General features: G+C 37.6%; 1 protein-coding gene across 4 annotated transcripts in view; it reads left to right on the top strand.

Moving 5' to 3' along the window:
• The window catches only part of LOC309493155 (protein shisa-9), a gene marked incomplete at its 3' end in the record, with an annotated part of 102909 nt that overhangs the window by 8451 nt on the left and 73472 nt on the right, over positions 1–20986 (top strand). For 2 of the 4 annotated variants that reach the window (XM_082162264.1, XM_082162267.1), the window contains one exon: positions 18216–19393. In XM_082162264.1, coding sequence (XP_082018390.1) covers positions 18849–19393 — 545 coding nt within the window. In that variant the 5' untranslated portion in view covers positions 18216–18848. Of the gene's footprint in view, positions 1–12409; positions 16956–17654; positions 17843–18215; positions 19394–20986 lie in introns of those variants that run through there. The other 2 variants (XM_082162265.1, XM_082162266.1) reach the window with 2 other exon arrangements.

Here is a 20986-nt window from a genome sequence, read left to right as displayed (position 1 = left end):
CTGACCAATTTGCTGCCCTAGGCAAGATTTTACCTGGCGCCCCATGCATCACAGCCCATTTCACCCCGTCATTGTGTTCATGATTTAGCATATATATATATAGGCCTATATACACACACACACACACACACACACACACACACACACACACACACACACACACACACATTACAGCCTAAACACAAATACCAAGAGCATTACATAGCATTCAAGTCAAGTCCCCATTATCTTTTATAGCACGATTTACAATAAAGATTTAATGTGAACTTTGCTATTTTGAATAAACCTGTAAATAAATATCATTACTATGCCATAAAATGTACAGGCCAAACGTTTGGAAACATTACTATTTTTAATGTTTTTGAAAGAAATTTCTTCTGCTCATCAAGCCTGCATTTATTTGATCAAAAATACAGAAATTTTTTTTATATTGTGATATATTATTACAATTTAAAATAATTGGTTTTCAATTTATTATACTTTAAATTATAATTTATTTCTGTGATGCAAAGCTGAATTTTCAGCATCATTACTCCAGTCTTCAGTGTCACATGTGACATCCGGTCTATCACATGATCCTTTAGAAATCATTCTAATATTCTGATTTATTATCAAAGTTGGAAACAGTTCTGCTGCTTAATATTTTTTCATAACCTGTGATACTTTTTTAGGATACTTTGATAAATAAATAGTAAAATAGTTTTTTTAAATGTTTTAAAAATAGAAATCTTTTGTAACAACAATATACACTACTGGTCAGTAATTTGGGGTCTTTTTTTTTGTTTTTTTTGTTGAAATAAATCAATACTTTTATTCAGCAAGGATGTGTTAAATTGATAAAAAGTGATCGTAAAGATGATTTATATAATTAGAAAATATTTTTATTTTATTTTAAATAAATGCAGTTCTTTTTAACCTTTTATTCATCAAATATATTAGGCAGCAGAACTGTTTCCAACACTCATAATAAATCAGAATATTAGAATGATTTCTAAAGGATCATGTGATAGACTGGATGTCACATGTGACACTGAAGACTGGAGTAATGATGCTGAAAATTCAGCTTTGCATCACAGAAATAAATGATAATTTAAAGTATAATAAATTGAAAACCAATTATTTTAAATTGTAATAATATATCACAATATTTATTATTTTTTCTGTATTTTTTATCAAATAAATGCAGGCTTGATGAGCAGAAGAAACTTTTTTCAAAAACATTAAAAATAGTAATGTTTCCAAACTTTTGGCCTGTACTGTATCCCCACAACTGCACAACTGTAGAGTAAAACATTAATAAAAAAGTGATAATAAAAAATGCGTCTTAAAACTGACATGATTGTTACAAAACCACACAGTCTGGGGACTCTGGAGAACTCAGAACAACTGCTAACATTAAGTTTAAGGTAAAAATAACTGCCATGAAATTATAGTATCTTACTCCTATGCCATAAATTGTTCATTCACTACATCACTTTACCTCTGTCTTTATCCCCTTTTATCCTCTTCTCTTCTTTTTGACACTGTATCTATCGCAGACTATGCTCATTTATAATGTGTCATGTAAATTCGGCCTTCCGTCACAATCAGGAAACTTTCACCGCGTCTAGAACTGGCGCGAGCTGCCAGGCCCATTTCTACGAGCTGTGTGTTAACAAAAGCAGTGCTGTCTACATTGGATGCGGAGTCGCGCACGCTACACAACAAATTACCAACAACTGATCGCGCGCGCGCTCTGTTTCTGACGCACTTCAAGCACTCGATGGGCGGGGGACGATTGGTGAGCCGGACTTTTTTTTTTTTTTTTTTTTTGTAGTATTTCGAATTAATGGTTTTAAAATGGTATTATATATATATAAAAAAAAAAAATGTAAAAAAATAAATAAAATAAAAAATCACTCGTTCACTCATTCTGGCGCCCCTATGGATGAGTGGCGCCCCTAGCATTTGCCTATACCGCCTATGCCGCGGGCCGGCCCTGGTATAGAGAGCATAAGCGGAGTGGAGCGGTGAGAATCTTCGCTCATCGCTCACGGAACTGTCCACCCCTCCGCTCCCCCGCTCAAAGCTACATCAGGCCGCTCCGCTCATTATCGCTCGATCAGCGCTCAACGCAGTTTGATCCGCGCTCCACTCAAATCGCCCCCCGCTCGCTCCAAAAAGGGGAAAAAAAATCTACATGTAGCCTATATCACTGTAGCTTAGACCACAGCCTTACCTCCTAAAGAACTAATGAGCAACAACAACATTTTTCAAATAGAAATGTTTTATTTCAAATGACAAATTAGGCCTATGTAAGAAGGAATATAGCCTACACCAAGTCCTGTAAAATTAAACGAATGAATGGGCCTAATAATATGAATAACAATTATATAAACAAAAATATAGCCTACATAAAAATTTTAAAAGTAAATTTACTATTAGGCCAGAATTTTGATAAGTTAACTTTTGTGCAACGCGCACGATTAAAATTTAAATGCGCTTATATCCATTGTACACACAAACTGCTGTAAAATAAAACGAATAAATGGGCCTAATAATATAAATAAAATTTATATAAACAAAAATATAAAATAAATATACATAAACGTTTTAAAAGTAGGCCTAGGCTAAATTAACTATTAGGACAACATTCTTATAACTGAACTTGTGCGCAGCGCGCAGGATTAAAATTTAAATGGGCTTGTATCAATTGTTTGCATTTTACGCTGTATTTAATTTAGGCTACACTTTAAGTTACCGTATTCAATTTGCTAACCTTTTGCTTTCTTCCCAGCGTGTTCACATATCACACTGCATGTTTTCGAGAGATGTGTCTTTTTAGATTCCAAAATTAATCTTTAGGCCTACTGACTGAAACGATGTCGTTTTCTTCTACCACATAATAGTTAGTTTTACACCTGTATGACTTCTTATTTTCCTTTTTGAAGTAGCCTACTTTTTGAACTCCATTATTGAGCCGAGTTTTGACTGAAAATAGAATCCATCTTGCAGTCATCAACAGTAGACTGAGTCAGGCTTGACTGAGCATGCTTCAGAATCTTGGTGTGCGCGGAGCGGGAAATAGGGCGACGCTCCATCCTTTTAAAAATGCCGCTCTGCGTTCTGTCCAAGATCCGCCCGCTTGCTCCCGCTCCACTCCGCTCACATGCAATTTTCTATGAAATACATAGGCCTACACTTTATTGGCTGAATAACTGGCGCGAAGATGACGCACGAGCTCAGTCTGCAGGTAGAGATGGAGGCGGCAAGAGAAAAGGTGAAGACTGGGGAGTGGAAGCTCCGCAAATACACAAACAGAAAGAGCAAAGTTGCCGAAATAATGAAAGATAATGACCAAAGTGCTGGCTTTGTCATGTGTATTTCTTGCTATGCATTTACTAGCCTACTTTTAAAAAATGCGGGTCAGGAAGCGGGTCGGGTAGGCTACAATATTTTCTTTCTTTTTTTTTTCGGTCCGAGTTGCGGGCGGGTTAGTTGAAAACGTCGGTCGGGTCCGGGTTGTTTATACATTGACCCGCGCATCACTGACGCACACACACACACAGATAGATAGATAGATAGATAGATAGATAGATAGATAAATAGGTAGATGTAAACACCCTCTTTACATGCAAAATGAGTAATAGAGCCTGCTTGTGCTCATTAAAAAAGTAAATAAAGTACATTTTTAATTATAAAAATAACTTAGTAAAAAGGGGTTAGTTCAAAGTTGACTTTTAGGACAGAGCTTCAGCCATGTGATGCTGCCCTGGAAACATTCAAGAGTAAAATACCTCACAACCGTGAGCTTCCTTCTCCTTCAAAGGGCAAAAATTCAGTCTACAATCTCAGAAAATTTTACCTTTAGGGGTACAACAGCTTGTCACTAGGTCAGAACCTTTAAAAGGACAAATCTGTACCTTATCTAAAAGAGTAGAACTGTAAGACTGGAACAACTGTAAGAGAGGGCAACTCTCTGAGAAAACAAAGGTAATTAACATTTAAACTCTCTCTTGTGAAGTTAGGATCATCCTAATTTACATCTCTTCCCCTCTTCCCCCATTCAATACAAACTGAAGTTATGCTCATTGGTTCCCGTCACCAAACTTCCAAAGCTGGTTCTTCGTCTTTGACTCTTGATGGCTCTGTCTTGGGTATCCAGAGTAAAATGAGGAACCTTGGAGTTATTTTTGATGCTAATCTTTCATTTGACTGTTAAAACATCTTTCTTCCATCTTAGAAACATTGCTAGATTGCGGCGGATGTTAACTTTTCCTGTAGCCAAAAAGCTGATCAATTCCTTCGTCGTCTCTTGGATAGACTATTGTAACGCCCTTTTAGTTTGGAGTTTCTAAATCTACACTACACAAGCTTCAACATGTACAAAATTCTGCCGCCAGGATCTTAACTGGATCCAGAATATGCAACCATATCACTCCTGTTTTGGAATCTTTGCATTGGCTCCCAGTCAGGTTACGAGTTGATTTCAAGATTATGATTGCTCACGTACAAATCTTTGCACGGCCTGGCTCCAAATTATCTAGAAGAACTGTTGTACCCCTACACTCCTAATCGCAGGTTGCGCTCCTCACAATCGAGCATGTTGGTTGTTCCTAAAACTCGCTTAAAGTCTATGGGTGACAGGGCGTTCTCTTTCTATGCACCTGTCCTTTGGAATTCTCTACCTCTTGAACTCAGGGACATATGCCATTTTTAAAGGTCAACTTAAGACATCTTTTTTTAAACTTGCATTTTCCTGTTGATGTGTTTCTTGTTGCTTTTAACAATTGTTTATGTGTACAGCGCTTTGAGAAGCTGCTTCCTTCTTTCTCTCATGCTGAGATCACCAAAATTCACCCAAAAAATCTATATGGTTTAATGTGAATAATTATCATACAGTATTATACATGTTTGGTATAATTTGAAATGTCTCAGTGCGACTGGTACAAGTGTCTTATTCCCAAAGAAGTAAACCAAAAGGTAAAAAAGTTCTTAAGAGTTTAGAGATAACTTGCACACAGAGGAGGGTGTGTCTTCCAGACAAATGGCATCCTCCTCCCAAAAGGTGATAACTCCATGCAAATTCCCATTGTTAGCAAATGTTTCCATGTGAAAGAAGTTTCTGTCTATATAAAGAAATGCAACAAGAGGCTCAGCGTGATTTGTAGCTCAAATTAGCCTGTGATGCGGAGTGTGGGCAAGACACTCAGCATCATGTATTTTCTAATGTCAGGTTCGCATCTTTTCTCTTTATTCCAGAGCATTCGATGTTTATTAATTATCTTTGAATTGATTATGAAATAGGCATGATACATAATAAATTGTATACATTTGATTGACTGAAATTGTTTTCCCAAGTATATTAAACAGATTTGTATGTTACCGCAAGTTTTGCGTCAGATTAGTGACGACTAATATTTGGCACTAATTCAAGTGTACTTGGTTTGCAAAGACAAGAAGTGAATTTCCATTTAGAACAGCAAAAATGCTGCTTGACCAACCTAAATGTGGGTGTGTCTTTGATTGTGTAAGCGTGAATGCGACCATCTCAGGTAGTACATAGCCAATTACCTCTGTTTAGTGAGCGAAGGCGAGCTTGTGATTGTGAGACCCGCGTTAAACAGAAGGCATGAGGACCTCTGAGCGACATAGTTTCCTAATATGGTACGGGTAAAAAATAAGTAAAGAGTTAGAACAACCAACTGTATCGCTGAACTAATATATAATTGACCAATAACCAATTGGCAATCTAACCTAACTTCGAGGTCTTTATAAAATGGAGTCGGATAAAAGCTTAAATGGAATTAAATTACTTTGCCACGCGGAAAGACAGTAACGTGCAGAGACCTTCACCCCTTCTATCGGATGCCGGCATTGGAGTAGGCTACCTTATTACAGTACCTTAAAGTATTATATCTACCCTAAAAGTACTATGAACTTTTACAGGTAAACATTTTACAGTCAAACAGGGTGAGAATAGCTGAAAATGTATTGAGGACTGGTTTTTTTGGCTGTTGCTTCTTTACCTCAAACTTTGAAAGTTGCTTAGTAGCCTACCTCGTGGAGTTGCTGAACATTGATGAAAACAAAAACTATCAGCTTCGTGTACATCAGCAACGATAAAACACCTGAATGCATGTTTTTTGTTTTGTTTCAAAAGGTTTATCATAGCTGTCAAACTAACAGCTTCATGTCTCTCTTTAAACCCTTTATTCAGGCTACATCATCTTCTACCATGAAAACACAATACCAAAACATTCTAATTGAAGAATTACACACATTTCTAGCTGCTTTACTGGCTTTTAAAACGCTAAATTTGCTATTTTAATAATGAATAAATCTGTCTTAGATAAATATTTTAATGATCTTAATAAAATATCAGGCTGATCAAAGGGCCAAGGAATGCTCAAGTTTCCCAAAATGTCTGTTCGTCTCATGTTTCTCAGATGATGAAGGTGAGGAGAGAGAGTAGAAGTAAGTGAGAGAAAAATAGCAAGAGTACATCAAGCTAGAAAGAAAGAGTGATGATAGAGGTATAAAGTAATTGGGGAGTTGAGCTGATGGAGATGGAGGGATCAGGAGGGAGAGATGAGCTCGTTTGGCAGAGAAAGAGAGAGAGAGAGAGAGAGAGAAGGAGGAGTTTGATTACAGAGACATTTTCCACCCTCTCTCTCTCTCTCTCTCTCCATCCATCCATCTCACACACTCACTCTCTGCCAGGGGAGCTGAACAGACGTATCTGGGAAAAACAAACATGAGGGATTATATGTCACAGAAACACACACGCACAAACACAAATCAAAACAAACAAACCAAAAAGAGTTCTCCTGATGGAGAAGAAACAGGAAATGGATGGAGAAATTATGCATGATGGGGAAAGACTGAAATATAGATGCAAAGCTGCCAAGGACAACAGGTGGACAGACACATTTACAGCACCCGTGGTGCAGATTTAAAGAGTTAGAAAGTTTCAGATGATCAGTATCACACTTCATTGTGATCAGCTTTTCTCTCTCTTTGCACCATTTTCCATTTCTTCTTTTAGTCTAGTAAAACAACACCAACATCCCCTCCCCCTTTTCGCCTTCTTTCCTTCTGGACCTGGAGTCAAAAGTAATTTACACTGACTGACAGCTCCTGACAAACAGAGTGAGAGAGAGAAAAATAGAGAGAAAAACAAAAGAGGGGTGAGAGAGGAAGAGGGGAGGCTTGGTGGAGGCGAGAAGATGAAGTATCGGTGTTGTGTGGTCACAATAAGAGATAAGGAAATATATTAGAGAGAGCTGACTAAATTCTGATTGGATGAGTCATGTTTAAAGCAGTGTTGCTATTGGCAACTAAAAATGTATTGAAATAAAGCTGAAATAAAATAGATATATTAGATTATCTTTAATGAAAAACATAAATGTCGCCTTGGAAACAAAATGAAGTCTGTCATTTACTTAATCTGCCCTTATTTTGTTATAAACATGGAATACATTTTCCTGCTGAAAACTAAAAGAGAAGTTTTGAATAACTTCTTTAGCATAATAATACAATTTTTGTAAGTGATATGACTTCAGAAGGTTTAATGAGGTAAATGAGTAAAGTAAATGAGGACTATTTCTATGATAATAATAATAATAATAATAATAATTGCTTGTTTGGATTATCATGTTTCAAAAAGAAAAGAAAAAAAGAATTGCTTTATAAAAGTTGTGCATTACAGTGATTTTCATCACAGTTAACCTCCACATCATGCCTAATAACACTTCTAAATTGTGGTAAAATCACTATAGAGAATGTGAAGCTGTGTCACACTAAGTTGCATGCTGGGAAGGCGCCAGGGCCGGCCCGCGGCATAGGCGGTATAGGCAAATGCTAGGGGCGCCACTCATCCATAGGGGCGCCAGAATGAGTGAACGAGTGATTTTTTATTTTATTTATTTTTTTACATTTTTTTTTTTTATATATATATAATACCATTTTAAAACCATTAATTCGAAATACTACAAAAAAAAAAAAAAAAAAAAAGTCCGGCTCACCAATCGTCCCCCGCCCATCGAGTGCTTGAAGTGCGTCAGAAACAGAGCGCGCGCGCGATCAGTTGTTGGTAATTTGTTGTGTAGCGTGCGCGACTCCGCATCCAATGTAGACAGCACTGCTTTTGTTAACACACAGCTCGTAGAAATGGGCCTGGCAGCTCGCGCCAGTTCTAGACGCGGTGAAAGTTTCCTGATTGTGACGGAAGGCCGAATTTACATGACACATTATAAATGAGCATAGTCTGCGATAGATACAGTGTCAAAAAGAAGAGAAGAGGATAAAAGGGGATAAAGACAGAGGTAAAGTGATGTAGTGAATGAACAATTTATGGCATAGGAGTAAGATACTATAATTTCATGGCAGTTATTTTTACCTTAAACTTAATGTTAGCAGTTGTTCTGAGTTCTCCAGAGTCCCCAGACTGTGTGGTTTTGTAACAATCATGTCAGTTTTAAGACGCATTTTTTATTATCACTTTTTTATTAATGTTTTACTCTACAGTTGTGCAGTTGTGGGGATACAGTACAGGCCAAAAGTTTGGAAACATTACTATTTTTAATGTTTTTGAAAAAAGTTTCTTCTGCTCATCAAGCCTGCATTTATTTGATAAAAAATACAGAAAAAATAATAAATATTGTGATATATTATTACAATTTAAAATAATTGGTTTTCAATTTATTATACTTTAAATTATCATTTATTTCTGTGATGCAAAGCTGAATTTTCAGCATCATTACTCCAGTCTTCAGTGTCACATGTGACATCCAGTCTATCACATGATCCTTTAGAAATCATTCTAATATTCTGATTTATTATGAGTGTTGGAAACAGTTCTGCTGCCTAATATATTTGATGAATAAAAGGTTAAAAAGAACTGCATTTATTTAAAATAAAATAAAAATATTTTCTAATTATATAAATCATCTTTACGATCACTTTTTATCAATTTAACACATCCTTGCTGAATAAAAGTATTGATTTATTTCAACAAAAAAAACAAAAAAAAAGACCCCAAATTACTGACCAGTAGTGTATATTGTTGTTACAAAAGATTTCTATTTTTAAAACATTTAAAAAAACTATTTTACTATTTATTTATCAAAGTATCCTAAAAAAGTATCACAGGTTATGAAAAAATATTAAGCAGCAGAACTGTTTCCAACTTTGATAATAAATCAGAATATTAGAATGATTTCTAAAGGATCATGTGATAGACCGGATGTCACATGTGACACTGAAGACTGGAGTAATGATGCTGAAAATTCAGCTTTGCATCACAGAAATAAATTATAATTTAAAGTATAATAAATTGAAAACCAATTATTTTAAATTGTAATAATATATCACAATATAAAAAAAATTTCTGTATTTTTGATCAAATAAATGCAGGCTTGATGAGCAGAAGAAATTTCTTTCAAAAACATTAAAAATAGTAATGTTTCCAAACGTTTGGCCTGTACATTTTATGGCATAGTAATGATATTTATTTACAGGTTTATTCAAAATAGCAAAGTTCACATTAAATCTTTATTGTAAATCGTGCTATAAAAGATAATGGGGACTTGACTTGAATGCTATGTAATGCTCTTGGTATTTGTGTTTAGGCTGTAATGTGTGTGTGTGTGTGTGTGTGTGTGTGTGTGTGTGTGTGTGTGTGTGTGTGTATATAGGCCTATATATATATATGCTAAATCATGAACACAATGACGGGGTGAAATGGGCTGTGATGCATGGGGCGCCAGGTAAAATCTTGCCTAGGGCAGCAAATTGGTCAGGGCCGGCCCTGGAAGGCGCCTCAATCTTAAAGGACTGCCCTCTGCTACAGATACTCAGAATTGGGAGTTACATGCAATGGCGTTACGTTAATTCATTACAAAATAAATGTAACTGTAATCCATTACAGTTACTGAAAAAGAAATGTGTAATTAAATAACAGTTAGCCTACTTGTGAAAATGTTACTGATTACAAACGAGGTTACATATGAATATTTTCTGTAAAAAGCTAGGACATGTTGAATAATAACATTCTCCATGAATGTTCTCAACATTGTTTGCAGGGAAGAGAAGCTATTTTAATTAATAGCATGATCATTTGATGTTTTCACCGCATAATTCATGTATCTGGTTACAGTGAAAACAGTGTCACACACTGGACGCTCTCTGCTGTTTCAGCTGACACACGGTAGAAATTTCCAAATACAAATATGTGTTCAACAAGCTGAAAGTCGTCGAGCCATTTCTTTGTTGGAAAAGATTAAATGCAACTGAATTTTTATTGTTGTCATTGTAAATATTCACTTTCCCATTTGGCCACGGAGGGGAATCAGAGATTATGGGTCACACTCAGTTGACAGACACTGTTTATTTGTACAGTGTTACTGTATAACACACGACAACCAAAATCAACAGTTTTGCATGCAAGCCGAGTGACAGCAATGGTTAAACCAAACAAAATACACATTTTAAATTATTTTATTGAGTGATAGGCAGTGGCTTTAATCAGTGACATCACTGACAGATTTGCTATCCAGTGTCTTCTCTTCACCCCCTCAAACCTGCTTCCCATAGTGTTTTTCCACGTAAAGTGGAAAAAAAACATAGATTTTGTCCAGTTTTCGAACTGAACGATGATGCGAGTTACTATGGCAGTTTTCGATGCAGCATGAATGACCTACAATAGCGAAATTTTTGACAATCACAACAGAAAATCAAATCAAATCAAATCACTGCATTAAACTCAGTAGTAGAAAGGCTAATATGGCGTCTAAACTCAAAGGCTACTCCTATGGCGTCTAAACGAGACAGTTACCCAGAACCCATGACGTCAACATCTCTCTCTCTATAATGGTACGCTGAAAAATATTAATGGTATAATGGACAAATATTTGGTTCTAGCAACAATTTTCACTTATATATTGCTAGTACATTTCACAAACAATTAGAAAGCAACAAGTAACACAAAAAACTGTAGTAAAAATAGTATTTTCTTGTAAAACGCACTCCAATAATCTATTTACAACTTCAAAAAACATTTTTGTTGTTGTTGTGTGATGCACTGCCCCTCATGGTTTAAATGCTAAATGCCAGTAAAACCTATTGCGTGGCAAATCATAGACCCGCAGAATTCAGATCTTGGAAGAGATGAACCGAGCAGACAGATAAACACAAAGCAAATGAGTACATGGGTTTATCCAAGGCTACTTGCCTCCATTTAGAAGAGAAATGGCATGATCAGGCCAGAGAGGGAGAGAAAGAGAGAGAGAGAGAGAGAGAGAGAGAGAGAGAGAGAGAGAGAGAGAGAGAGAGAGAGAGAGAGAATCTGAAATGATTAAAGATAAGTTACCCCCGGCCTGAACGCTCATTGCCCTTTATTTCTCCCACAAGACCTCTGGACTCATCGTTCCTTCCCTGTGGTGCCAAGAGCCGCTGCTGCACCACAAGCAATAATTCAAAAACACAGACCCGGAGACTGATTTTGAATACAAAGATGCTACAGGAGGAGAAAGAAACCCAAAAATTCAGGGAAACAAATTATGAAATTACCAAGGTCATGGGGTTCAGTTTGCAGAGAACATATGAAGGTAATATGATGCCATAAAGAATCGCATGCCCAGGGTAAGATTTGTGTAAGTGTACATAAGATTGCAAGCGTAAATAAAATGTGCATGTGCAAGAGAAGATTTGTAAAGGTGTAAATCGCCTTTCAAGTGTAAGAAATATTTGCAGCATTTTACTGTCATTCGTAAGTGTAATGCATGTATTGTGAAACTGCAGCTTCATCATGCTTACGCAAAATAAATCTGTATTCTTCTGACTTCCATTTTTCCACACTTACACTTTTGGCACGTTTTTTTCCCTCACAAATACAGCCAAAAGCATTGCAGGCCTGTGAACAGAAATTTCAACCCAAAACAACAGTCAGGAACAGCAAAACAGATTGATCGATTGATCAACCTTTGTGTAAAAAACTAAACTGTTGCAAATGTCTAAATGACTTGTCTGCATGAGGCAAAAAGGTTCCCGAAATATACAGATTTGTACAGTTGCGTCTTTCTTTTAGCTGCGCTTACAGTTTTGGCACGATTCTCTCACTCATTGAGTTTTGCAAGCACGAAGAGAAGGGCGGGTCCACCTTTCATCATGTAGCCAATCAAATAAGCTTCTCGCTGACTCTGGTTTTACTCTTATCTAATTGATTAAAAAAACACGGCAGTCGCCAGAACATCTTTATCTTCATTTGGCTTGGCATCGTTCTCGTTGCCGAAATTGAAGCTTTAATGATTTCTTAATAAGCTGTGCACAATTAGACTAACTATATGAGTTAATACTGAATTTCCTTTTGTTTTCGGTTGCAAATTTCTGTTCACAGGCTTGCAGTGCTTTTGGCCATATTTGTGCGAAAAAATGGAAATCAGAAGAATACAGATCATATTTATTGTGCGTAAGCATGAAGCTGCAGTTTCACAATACATGCATTACACTTACGAATAACAGTAAAATGATGCAAATATTTTTTTCTTACACTTGAAAGGCGATTTACACCTTTACAAATCTTCTCTTGCACATGCACATTTTATTTACGCTTGCAATCTTATGTACACTTACACAAATCTTACCCTGGGCATGCGATTCTTTATGGCATCATATCACCTTCATAAGAACAACCTTGAGTGCACTGTAAAAGTGATTGACTGTAAATGTGGGTAAGCGATCAAAAGCAGCAAGACAATGGATTACGTGAGACGATTCCCTGTGGCCAGAGGAAGGCTAAAATTCCCCCAGTCTCTGTTGGCCGCGGCCCGTTTTCTGAAAACACTGCTGTAGATCAGGCCGTTTAAATGAGTCAGAAATATTTAACAGCAATCAGAGCTCACAGAGCCACCGGCAACCAAAACACTCAACGAAAACATTATCATATATGCAAATTATTCTCTCCTTCTCTCTCTGTTCCTGTTGTTCTTTCCTTGACCTCATTTATTTTCTTGTCTCTGCTGCTTTTTATCCAACTCTCAGTGGGTGAATCTCACGAAAGCTGCCGGGAAAGAATTGTCAAGACCTTTACGATTTGTTGCGTTGTGACAATATTTTCATGATAGTTAAAAACCTACTTAATCGCTTGCAAATTGGGCTTTCTATAAAACTTGGCTGCCTATACAGGAGAATTATTATTATTATTAAATATGTGCTACCTGACTAGATAAAACAGAGAAAAAAGGCTGTTGTCTTCACTTTTGCCAAATAGGTAGGAAAACATCAATACCCATAATGCACTGGGCATGTTGCCATTTAAGGCCACTCCCACCAGTCTGCTACTTTAACCAGAGTCAAATACTGCCATGCATGAGTAGGAAATACTTCTTGGCAAACTTTTAGTCATATGGTGTCGACTTGTATTATTCCCGGGAAGAATTCAAAGAGTAAACGTTTTTACTTTCGGTTTCCATTGAAGAATTCGGCGTGTTATAGGCAGTGGCCAAAGGCTGCAAAGAATCATAAATACAGAGAGAAGCCTCGACAAAAAATCCGAAAACCATTTTTCTTTTGTGGTCAACATTTCAAACTAAATGACCAAGAACAGTGTTTTAGGCCAAACGGAGTGGAAAACTGAAAGAAACTGTCGTTCTGTCAGTTCCAGATGAAGCAAAACGCTGTCGCGTGCAGGTAAGAAATCTGTTGTCATATTATTTTGACCATAATGCTGTTTAAAGAGTAGACAAAGTATGATAAAATTTTCAGTGATAAACCTGCCCTTATAATAACTGTTCTGTTAATAACCCTCTGTCAATCCGACTGTCTGTGGGTGGGAATACAAAAATGCGGAAGTATAATTTTTCACGAAGGCCTTCAAGGCCATGGAGCTGTCAAACGTCCACCGGATGATACGTTTTGCATCCTCCGGTGGACTTGTGATGACAAATAAACAGGTATTTCTTGGTCCAGGTAACACGAAGAAAGAGTAAACAATGGCTATGTTTCCATCCAAAGTTGCGAATATAACTTATGCGCAAAATGGGAATATTGCATAAAAAGAAAAAAGAAAAGAAAAAAGCAACGTTTCCATCCAGTCAGTCGAAGAGAAAAAAAAAAGATCACTTCCTGATAAACTGGTGCTAATTAGCACTAAGAAAAGTTGGAGAAGCCACTGTATATAATAATATTCGTATATAATAAATTACTTGCGCAGATTTCGGAGGAAGATGCCTGCTGTTTGGGATCAAAGTCGTGTAAGACAGTTCTGGCAGGTAATTATACCGAACCACTTTGATGACTGACTTTTCTAAGACACTTTAGAATGACCAAAACATAATTTCAGATGCTCAGCAATGAGATCTGTCCACTGGTTAGTCCAGTTATGCCGTCCCATCGCGCAGTCACATTATTTTTATGATGCGCATTGAGAAATGTATTCGGTAAATGCGTTTCCATCATTGTTTCCAGGCATATTTTCTCATCGGATAAAAAATTTATCCGACTCAAATGAGTGCATACGTTTTTTCCCAAAATGCACATAAAAATAGGTGGATTAAAACATAGCTACTGTTCATTTACATATACTACCAACATTGTAACAATAATACAAAGCGGGTTGAAAATCAGCGACACAATTGTGTCAAACTCCGCCTCCCCAACTGTCAGTTCATTGGAAATACAGTTCTGCGAAACTTCAAATATGTTATATTTTGGTCTATTGTTTAGAAGACCTAAAGACCTTTAGGAGACCCTTTGGTGCATTTTTTAGGATTATTTTTCTCTTGTACTTCAAAATAAAAGTGTCTACAATTTGGAAGTAGCCTAATTCTTTCTTTGCTTTTTTAGATTCAAATATTCTACATGGGATTCACACACAAATGTTGCTTTTACAAGAGAAATAAGACCCATCGTTCCTTTTAAACCTTCAAATTTACTCTCTACTCAGTCCGTATTTCTTGTTCATCTCTTCCGTCGTTCCTTCCTCTCCATGATCCCTCTGTTCCGTTAATCTCCTGCTGCTTCCTGCCCATCATCTCAGCCAAACCCCAAAAGAGTGCTGCACACATGCAACACACACACACACACACACACACACACACACACACACACACACACACACACACACACACACACACACACACACACACACACACACACACACACACACACACACACACACACACACACACACACACACACACACACACACACACACACAATCTGTGACCTGCTGTCTCAGTAAAAACTGCTGCAGTCATCTGTTGAACCACAAGATTTTGAGAGAGAGACAGACAGAAAGTAAAAGAAGCCATGGATAATTGACACCAAGGGCAATGAATTTAGGAGGTACTCATGTTCCTAAACCAATTTCCAGTGACTACTGAATTGTCCCTAGAAATTACATATAAAATACACATATAACCACTCTTGTTGTAATTTTGGATTGCATATGCAATGATTCATACCACTGACATTATCTGAGAAGTTAAATCGGCATGAAACAGGTTGTGATAGTCTTTTCTTCCCTATTGTGATGTATATCTGAGTGAAACGGCTTCTTGAACAAGAAAAAAATTAGGGCGGGGACTTGAATTTGTCCATATGGAATTGATTGGGTGGTTGTGGTTTGCTATTACTGTGATGTCATGTGAGTGACAGGTTGCCCCGCCCTCACGCCAGTAAACACGTCATCAGAGAAGAGAAGAGATGAGCTGCAAGAGGGAGGGGAAGATATTGTGACTAAAGATTACAAGGGCACATGATTTTTGTTTAAAACAATGATGTCCACAGATAGATTTGAATAAATACTGCAATATTCATTCATCATCATTGGTCCAATTAATTTTAAATATTAAAATAAAGTGATGAACAGTGCCATTAAGAAGCCCCTAAAAGACAAGAGTGTGTCGGCATAAAGTCTCCATGAAATCAAAATGGACAATTCTTGTTTTTTATGGAATATTGCAGTATTTATTATAAATTATTTATTGGTGCACATTAATATTTCTTTAAAAATGCATGTGTCCTCATAACCTTTAATCAAAGTAACTTCCAATTCTCTTCTCTGATGATGTGTTTACTGGCACGAGGACGGGACAACCTGTCACTCACATGACATCACAGCAATAGCAAACCACACCTATCCAACCATCCAATCAATTCCCAATGGACAAAATCAAGTCCCGCCACACATATTTTATTTTTCGAGAAGCCGTTTTACTTAGAAATATTTCACAATAAGGAAGAAAAGAGGGTCGCAACTTCCATTTCATGGCGACTTTAAAGGCTATAGTTGACATGAAATTGTGGTCAAAAGTCTATTATAAATACCCAAAAATCTTGCCTTGAACTGCTTTTATGTCCCCATCCATGTCAAAATCAAACCTACGCCATTGATTGACGCACAAAAAACGGATAGCAGGTTGTGGAGACAGTGAGAGCAAGTAAACATATGGCAAACAGGAGGCAGGAACAGACATAAACAGAGGGAAATGACAGGAATATTTTTGAACAGTGAGAACAAAACATGGGACAAAGGAGGGAGAAGGTGTCAATGACAGAGAGAAAAAGGGAGAGGGGGGCGAGTCAGCAAACGAGATACGCTCATTCGCTCACGAGACAAACTGAGTGAGAGAGGGAGAGAGGGAGGGGGAGAGAGAGGGAGAGAGTGGGAGAGCAAGCCACTATCATTCGTTCCTGACTCCACACGGGAACACACCATCCCTGGAACACGGAATCTGGCAGGCTGGGAGCGGAGAAACGGGAATGCACTGGGACGAAAAAACTGAGGAGAATAAAGATATACCTGCCATCTGTTGGTCCTCCTCACTCATCTGTCATCCACTGTCACTTTTTCTTTTTCTGAGGAGAACTTCTTCAGAGCATCCAGTGAAAACACATACATATAGAGATATATCTATAACGATCCTATACATATATCAATATACAGTATGCCTGTTTTCATAAACAGCGTATGGGTAAGCCGATGGATTCAGATTCTACGCTTCAGAAGCATTTCCTCCGTTGTAGGAAGCTGATCTGTTGCATTCTGAGACGTGTGCATCTGCACCGTGCATTTTGCCTCATCCACATGGAGAAAGACAGACATAGAGAGGGAGCTTAGAGCAGGTGCTTTGGGAGCTGGATTAGGTGTGCTGTTGTGACTTTTAGCGTGTGTGTGAGCGTTTTGTGTTTTTGTGTGTGGTTTCTAAGTGAAGAAACCGAGGAGCTGTAATGCTGAGACCCTCTTTTTCATTCTCTCTCTCTGTGTGTGTGGTAGATTCAGAAGAAGATCAAAGGAAAGAGAGCAGCAAAATGATAGAAAAAAAGAGAAGAGGCCCCAAAGAAGCCACACAGACCCAGAGGAAAATGTGTTGATGTTGCTCAAAGGGTTGCTCTTTTATAGATCAGGAGACCTCTCACTTATGTTTGCTTGAGTAGCAACTTTGTCTCAGATGTTTCTGTTAAAATTTCTTCAGAGAAATTTAGTGTAGCTCAGATCATTTTGATTTTGTTTAGAAAGGAATTTGAGCTCATGTTGAAATTGTTGAAACAGACTTTGGTGTCTTGGTCGAATCAGAGCACAGTTTCAGACAATGTTGCGATTTCTCTTGAAAGTCTCCGTTTAAAGATGACTGTGGTCTATAGGAGGGAGGAAGAAAGATGTAAGATGCAAGTATGTTTGTGAGTAAGAGAGACGCTGAGAGAGTGTGTGAACGAGAGAGAATATCTGATCAAAAGTGTCCAATGTGAGATCCAGCTGCATGTTCACACACAGAATAGAGTTCAGCAGATCAGATCAGTCCTCTTAGTTTGAGATATTCAAAAAGAAGAACTGTGTTTTTGCTCCGAATGTATATAAAATGTATATCTATTTTATTATCATTTAGAAGTATATGTAATATATACATTTATATTTATATTTGTTTCTATATATTTAGACCTATGACTATATATTCTGATTAAAATGTACGTATTCAGACTTATAACTATAAGCACAAGCTAAAATATTTGGGATGGAATATATTTTTACCCAAAAGTTATGTACATTTATATATAATTACTGTATATATATATATATTTGACCATACTTTTAGAACTTGTGCAAATTATACATACCTAGTACATGAACACTGTATAAAAAAACATCTTTTTTTAATCTTTTTTTTCTTTTTCTTTACTAGAGTCTAAAAACTAAAACTAGAGTGTTTGACAATATGTTTGGTGTTTTGTCACAGGGGACAGAACTGAGCAGAAGGAAGACACCTTGATTGTGAAAACAAAAGCGTCAGGGGGACTAAAGAACAACAGATATTCCTTTGAGAGAACAGAAGAGTGGAAAACACTGAGAATGACTTGTAGATTACCTACGAACTGTAGAGTGACGCATCTCTTCCTCGCTGGCATCACACAATGTTCAGTAGGACAAAGATCACGGATAGGGCTTGAGTCCAACGATGTGATTCCTTCAGGCTTCTGAATTGGAATTTTACTAAGTGCTGTTTTTTCTCTCTCTCTCTCGGGCCACAAACAGTTTGTCTCAGGGTGAGATCCTTGAATCTGGAGTCTCTCCAAAGGGGAGGAATCTTGCTCGCTCTCGCTCTCTCCCTGCAGTGATGACAACAGCGAGCATGTTGTGTGCTGAAGTGCCGTGGAAAGCTCTCCGTCTCGTTCACTGATGAGGGCTGCTTTCTCTGTATCAGCTTGCTGGACAACAAGTCAGCAATAAACCTGCTCTAAACTCGGAGACAACTCTTTGCTCAGCAAACTTGCTTTCTTGGTTCACATTATCTAAACTCCATTGGTTTAATTGTCCCAAGTGGCGCTGTTGCATTCTGGGATACGCATTGTGGGATTACTCAAAGAAGATTATGGCTGCCTCACACCTGTTTTTGAATGTGTTAACTGCTATTTTACTGTTGAGCTACGTCTCTTTCTGTCAAAAATCCAACACTGCCAGCACAGGTGAGCAGGACACCAATCGGACGGCTGCTCCGTCTGGTGCTCCGGAGGTCACTCTTGCGACCCCGAGGTCAGAAGCAGAAGAACTCCCGTCATTCGGAAGCCGTTGTTGGGGTTACTACGACGTGATGGGCCAATGGGATCCTTCTTTTAACTGTAACGTGGGAATCTACCTGTTCTGCTGCGGCTCCTGCTACTATCGATTTTGCTGCCAGTTCAAGGTCCACAGCCTGGACCAGACGTCTTGTTCCAACTACGACACGCCAGTGTGGGCCAACACGGGCAAGCCGGCGGCTCCGGTGACGGATGTCCAGGAGGAACCGGATCGAGACCGCACTCACATGATCGTGTACATAATATGTGGAGTGGTGGCCATCATGGTGCTGGTTGGGATCTTTACCAAACTGGGCCTGGAAAAAAGTCAAGGAGGACAGACGGAAATGACAAACTCCAGGTGAGTGGGTGTAAGGATGACTTCATTTTACAGAGGTTTGCTCGTTAATTAAGTTCTCGGACAAACTGTTGACATGCATTAAAAGTACAGAGCAGAGTACAGAACATTTTGATCGTGGTACATTGAAATCTCAGACTTTCGATTGTATCTAATTGCAGACGAGCTCTGTACATAGGAGAACCATTTTGAGTTCCACAAAGAACTTTATCATCTTCATTCTTTACTTCCATCTATCGTTCCATGAAGAGCCATAGAACAGCAATTTTGTGTTGGCACGTAGGAGGTTCTTTAGATTATTAAAATGTTCTTCACACAAAGAAAGAAATGGTTATTTTTAGAACTATTCCCTGAAATGTTCTTAGGGGAGCTCAAAATGGCATCACTGTGTAAAACCCTATCTGGAACATTTATTTTTTAAAGAATTTTGTTCTTTAGAATGAGTCAAATACTCAATGCCAACACGCCTAAAGAATCTTTTTTTAACCTCAAAGAACCATAAAACCAGTTCAAGAACTATAGCTTTTAGAATTTTATATAGAACCTTATATTGTTCTTGATAAGACAAGATATCTTTCCTGAATATTAAGATTATGCAAAGAACCAATGAACAACTACAGAGAGGACCAAACTTCTGAGATCACTAGTGAAAAAGCTTCTATTTTGGAAATACAATATTCTTTGTTTCAAAATATATTGTTAGCATAACAATTTGAGGTAAAATACGAAAAAAAAAAACATCTGAGTATTTTGAAAATAATATTTTTATATTACTCTCGAGTAGCATGAACTCTGCAAGTTCTTATAAAACCTGATAACCATGTTCTCCTGGATGATTTAATATGATTCAAAGTGCATATTTGTGCTTCAGTGGAAGCAAGAACATCTGACTGTCTGTATATACAGTCACATGATCAATGTCACAAATTTGATTAGTAACCTAGAAATAGTGACGAATCTGAAATCTTACTTCCTTTTACATCATAACTATTCATTGCCTTACAAATTTAAAAATGCAAAACCATTTCCATTTTTAAAATCCCAGTTTTTCAATATGATCTCAGACATTTGCATCCCACTGTATTTCTAAGATACTGTATACGTTCATGTTTATTTCTCAGAGCTCAGCTTTTGTTTGAGTGGAACAGTACAGCACTCACACAAGCACAATGAATAATTTACATTTTTTTACTCCTCTGTTATGTGCTTTTAACATATATCTTAACTATATCACGTCAGTAAAAAAAAAGAAGAAATAACTATTTTAAAGCACTCAACACCATCACAATGTAAATAAAGTTGACACTTTGGTCTTTTCGGCGTGAGGGGAAGCGGAGCGCTGTCCTCCGGGGGTGGGAAGAGTGGGACGTCAGTCCAGCTATCTGTCTCTCATCCGTAATGTGGCATGGCAGACAGACACCACCATGGTTTAATGAGGGCTATTGATAAGGGCTGGAAGCATGCCATGCCTGAGATAGAAAGTGTGCGCGCGAGAGAACGGATGATAGATAATCCGCTGTTTGACTGTTAGGTGGTGGGGTGGGTAAAAACTAATCTTTTACGAAAGAGACATATTTCTGAGTGTATTAAAGTTTA

The sequence above is a fragment of the Leuciscus leuciscus genome, assembly GCF_965113295.1.
Source record: "Leuciscus leuciscus genome assembly, chromosome: 1".
Taxonomy (NCBI): Eukaryota; Metazoa; Chordata; class Actinopteri; order Cypriniformes; family Leuciscidae; genus Leuciscus; species Leuciscus leuciscus.
The sequence above is the reverse complement of the archived record's forward strand: the minus strand, read 5'-3'. Positions and strand labels throughout refer to the sequence as shown.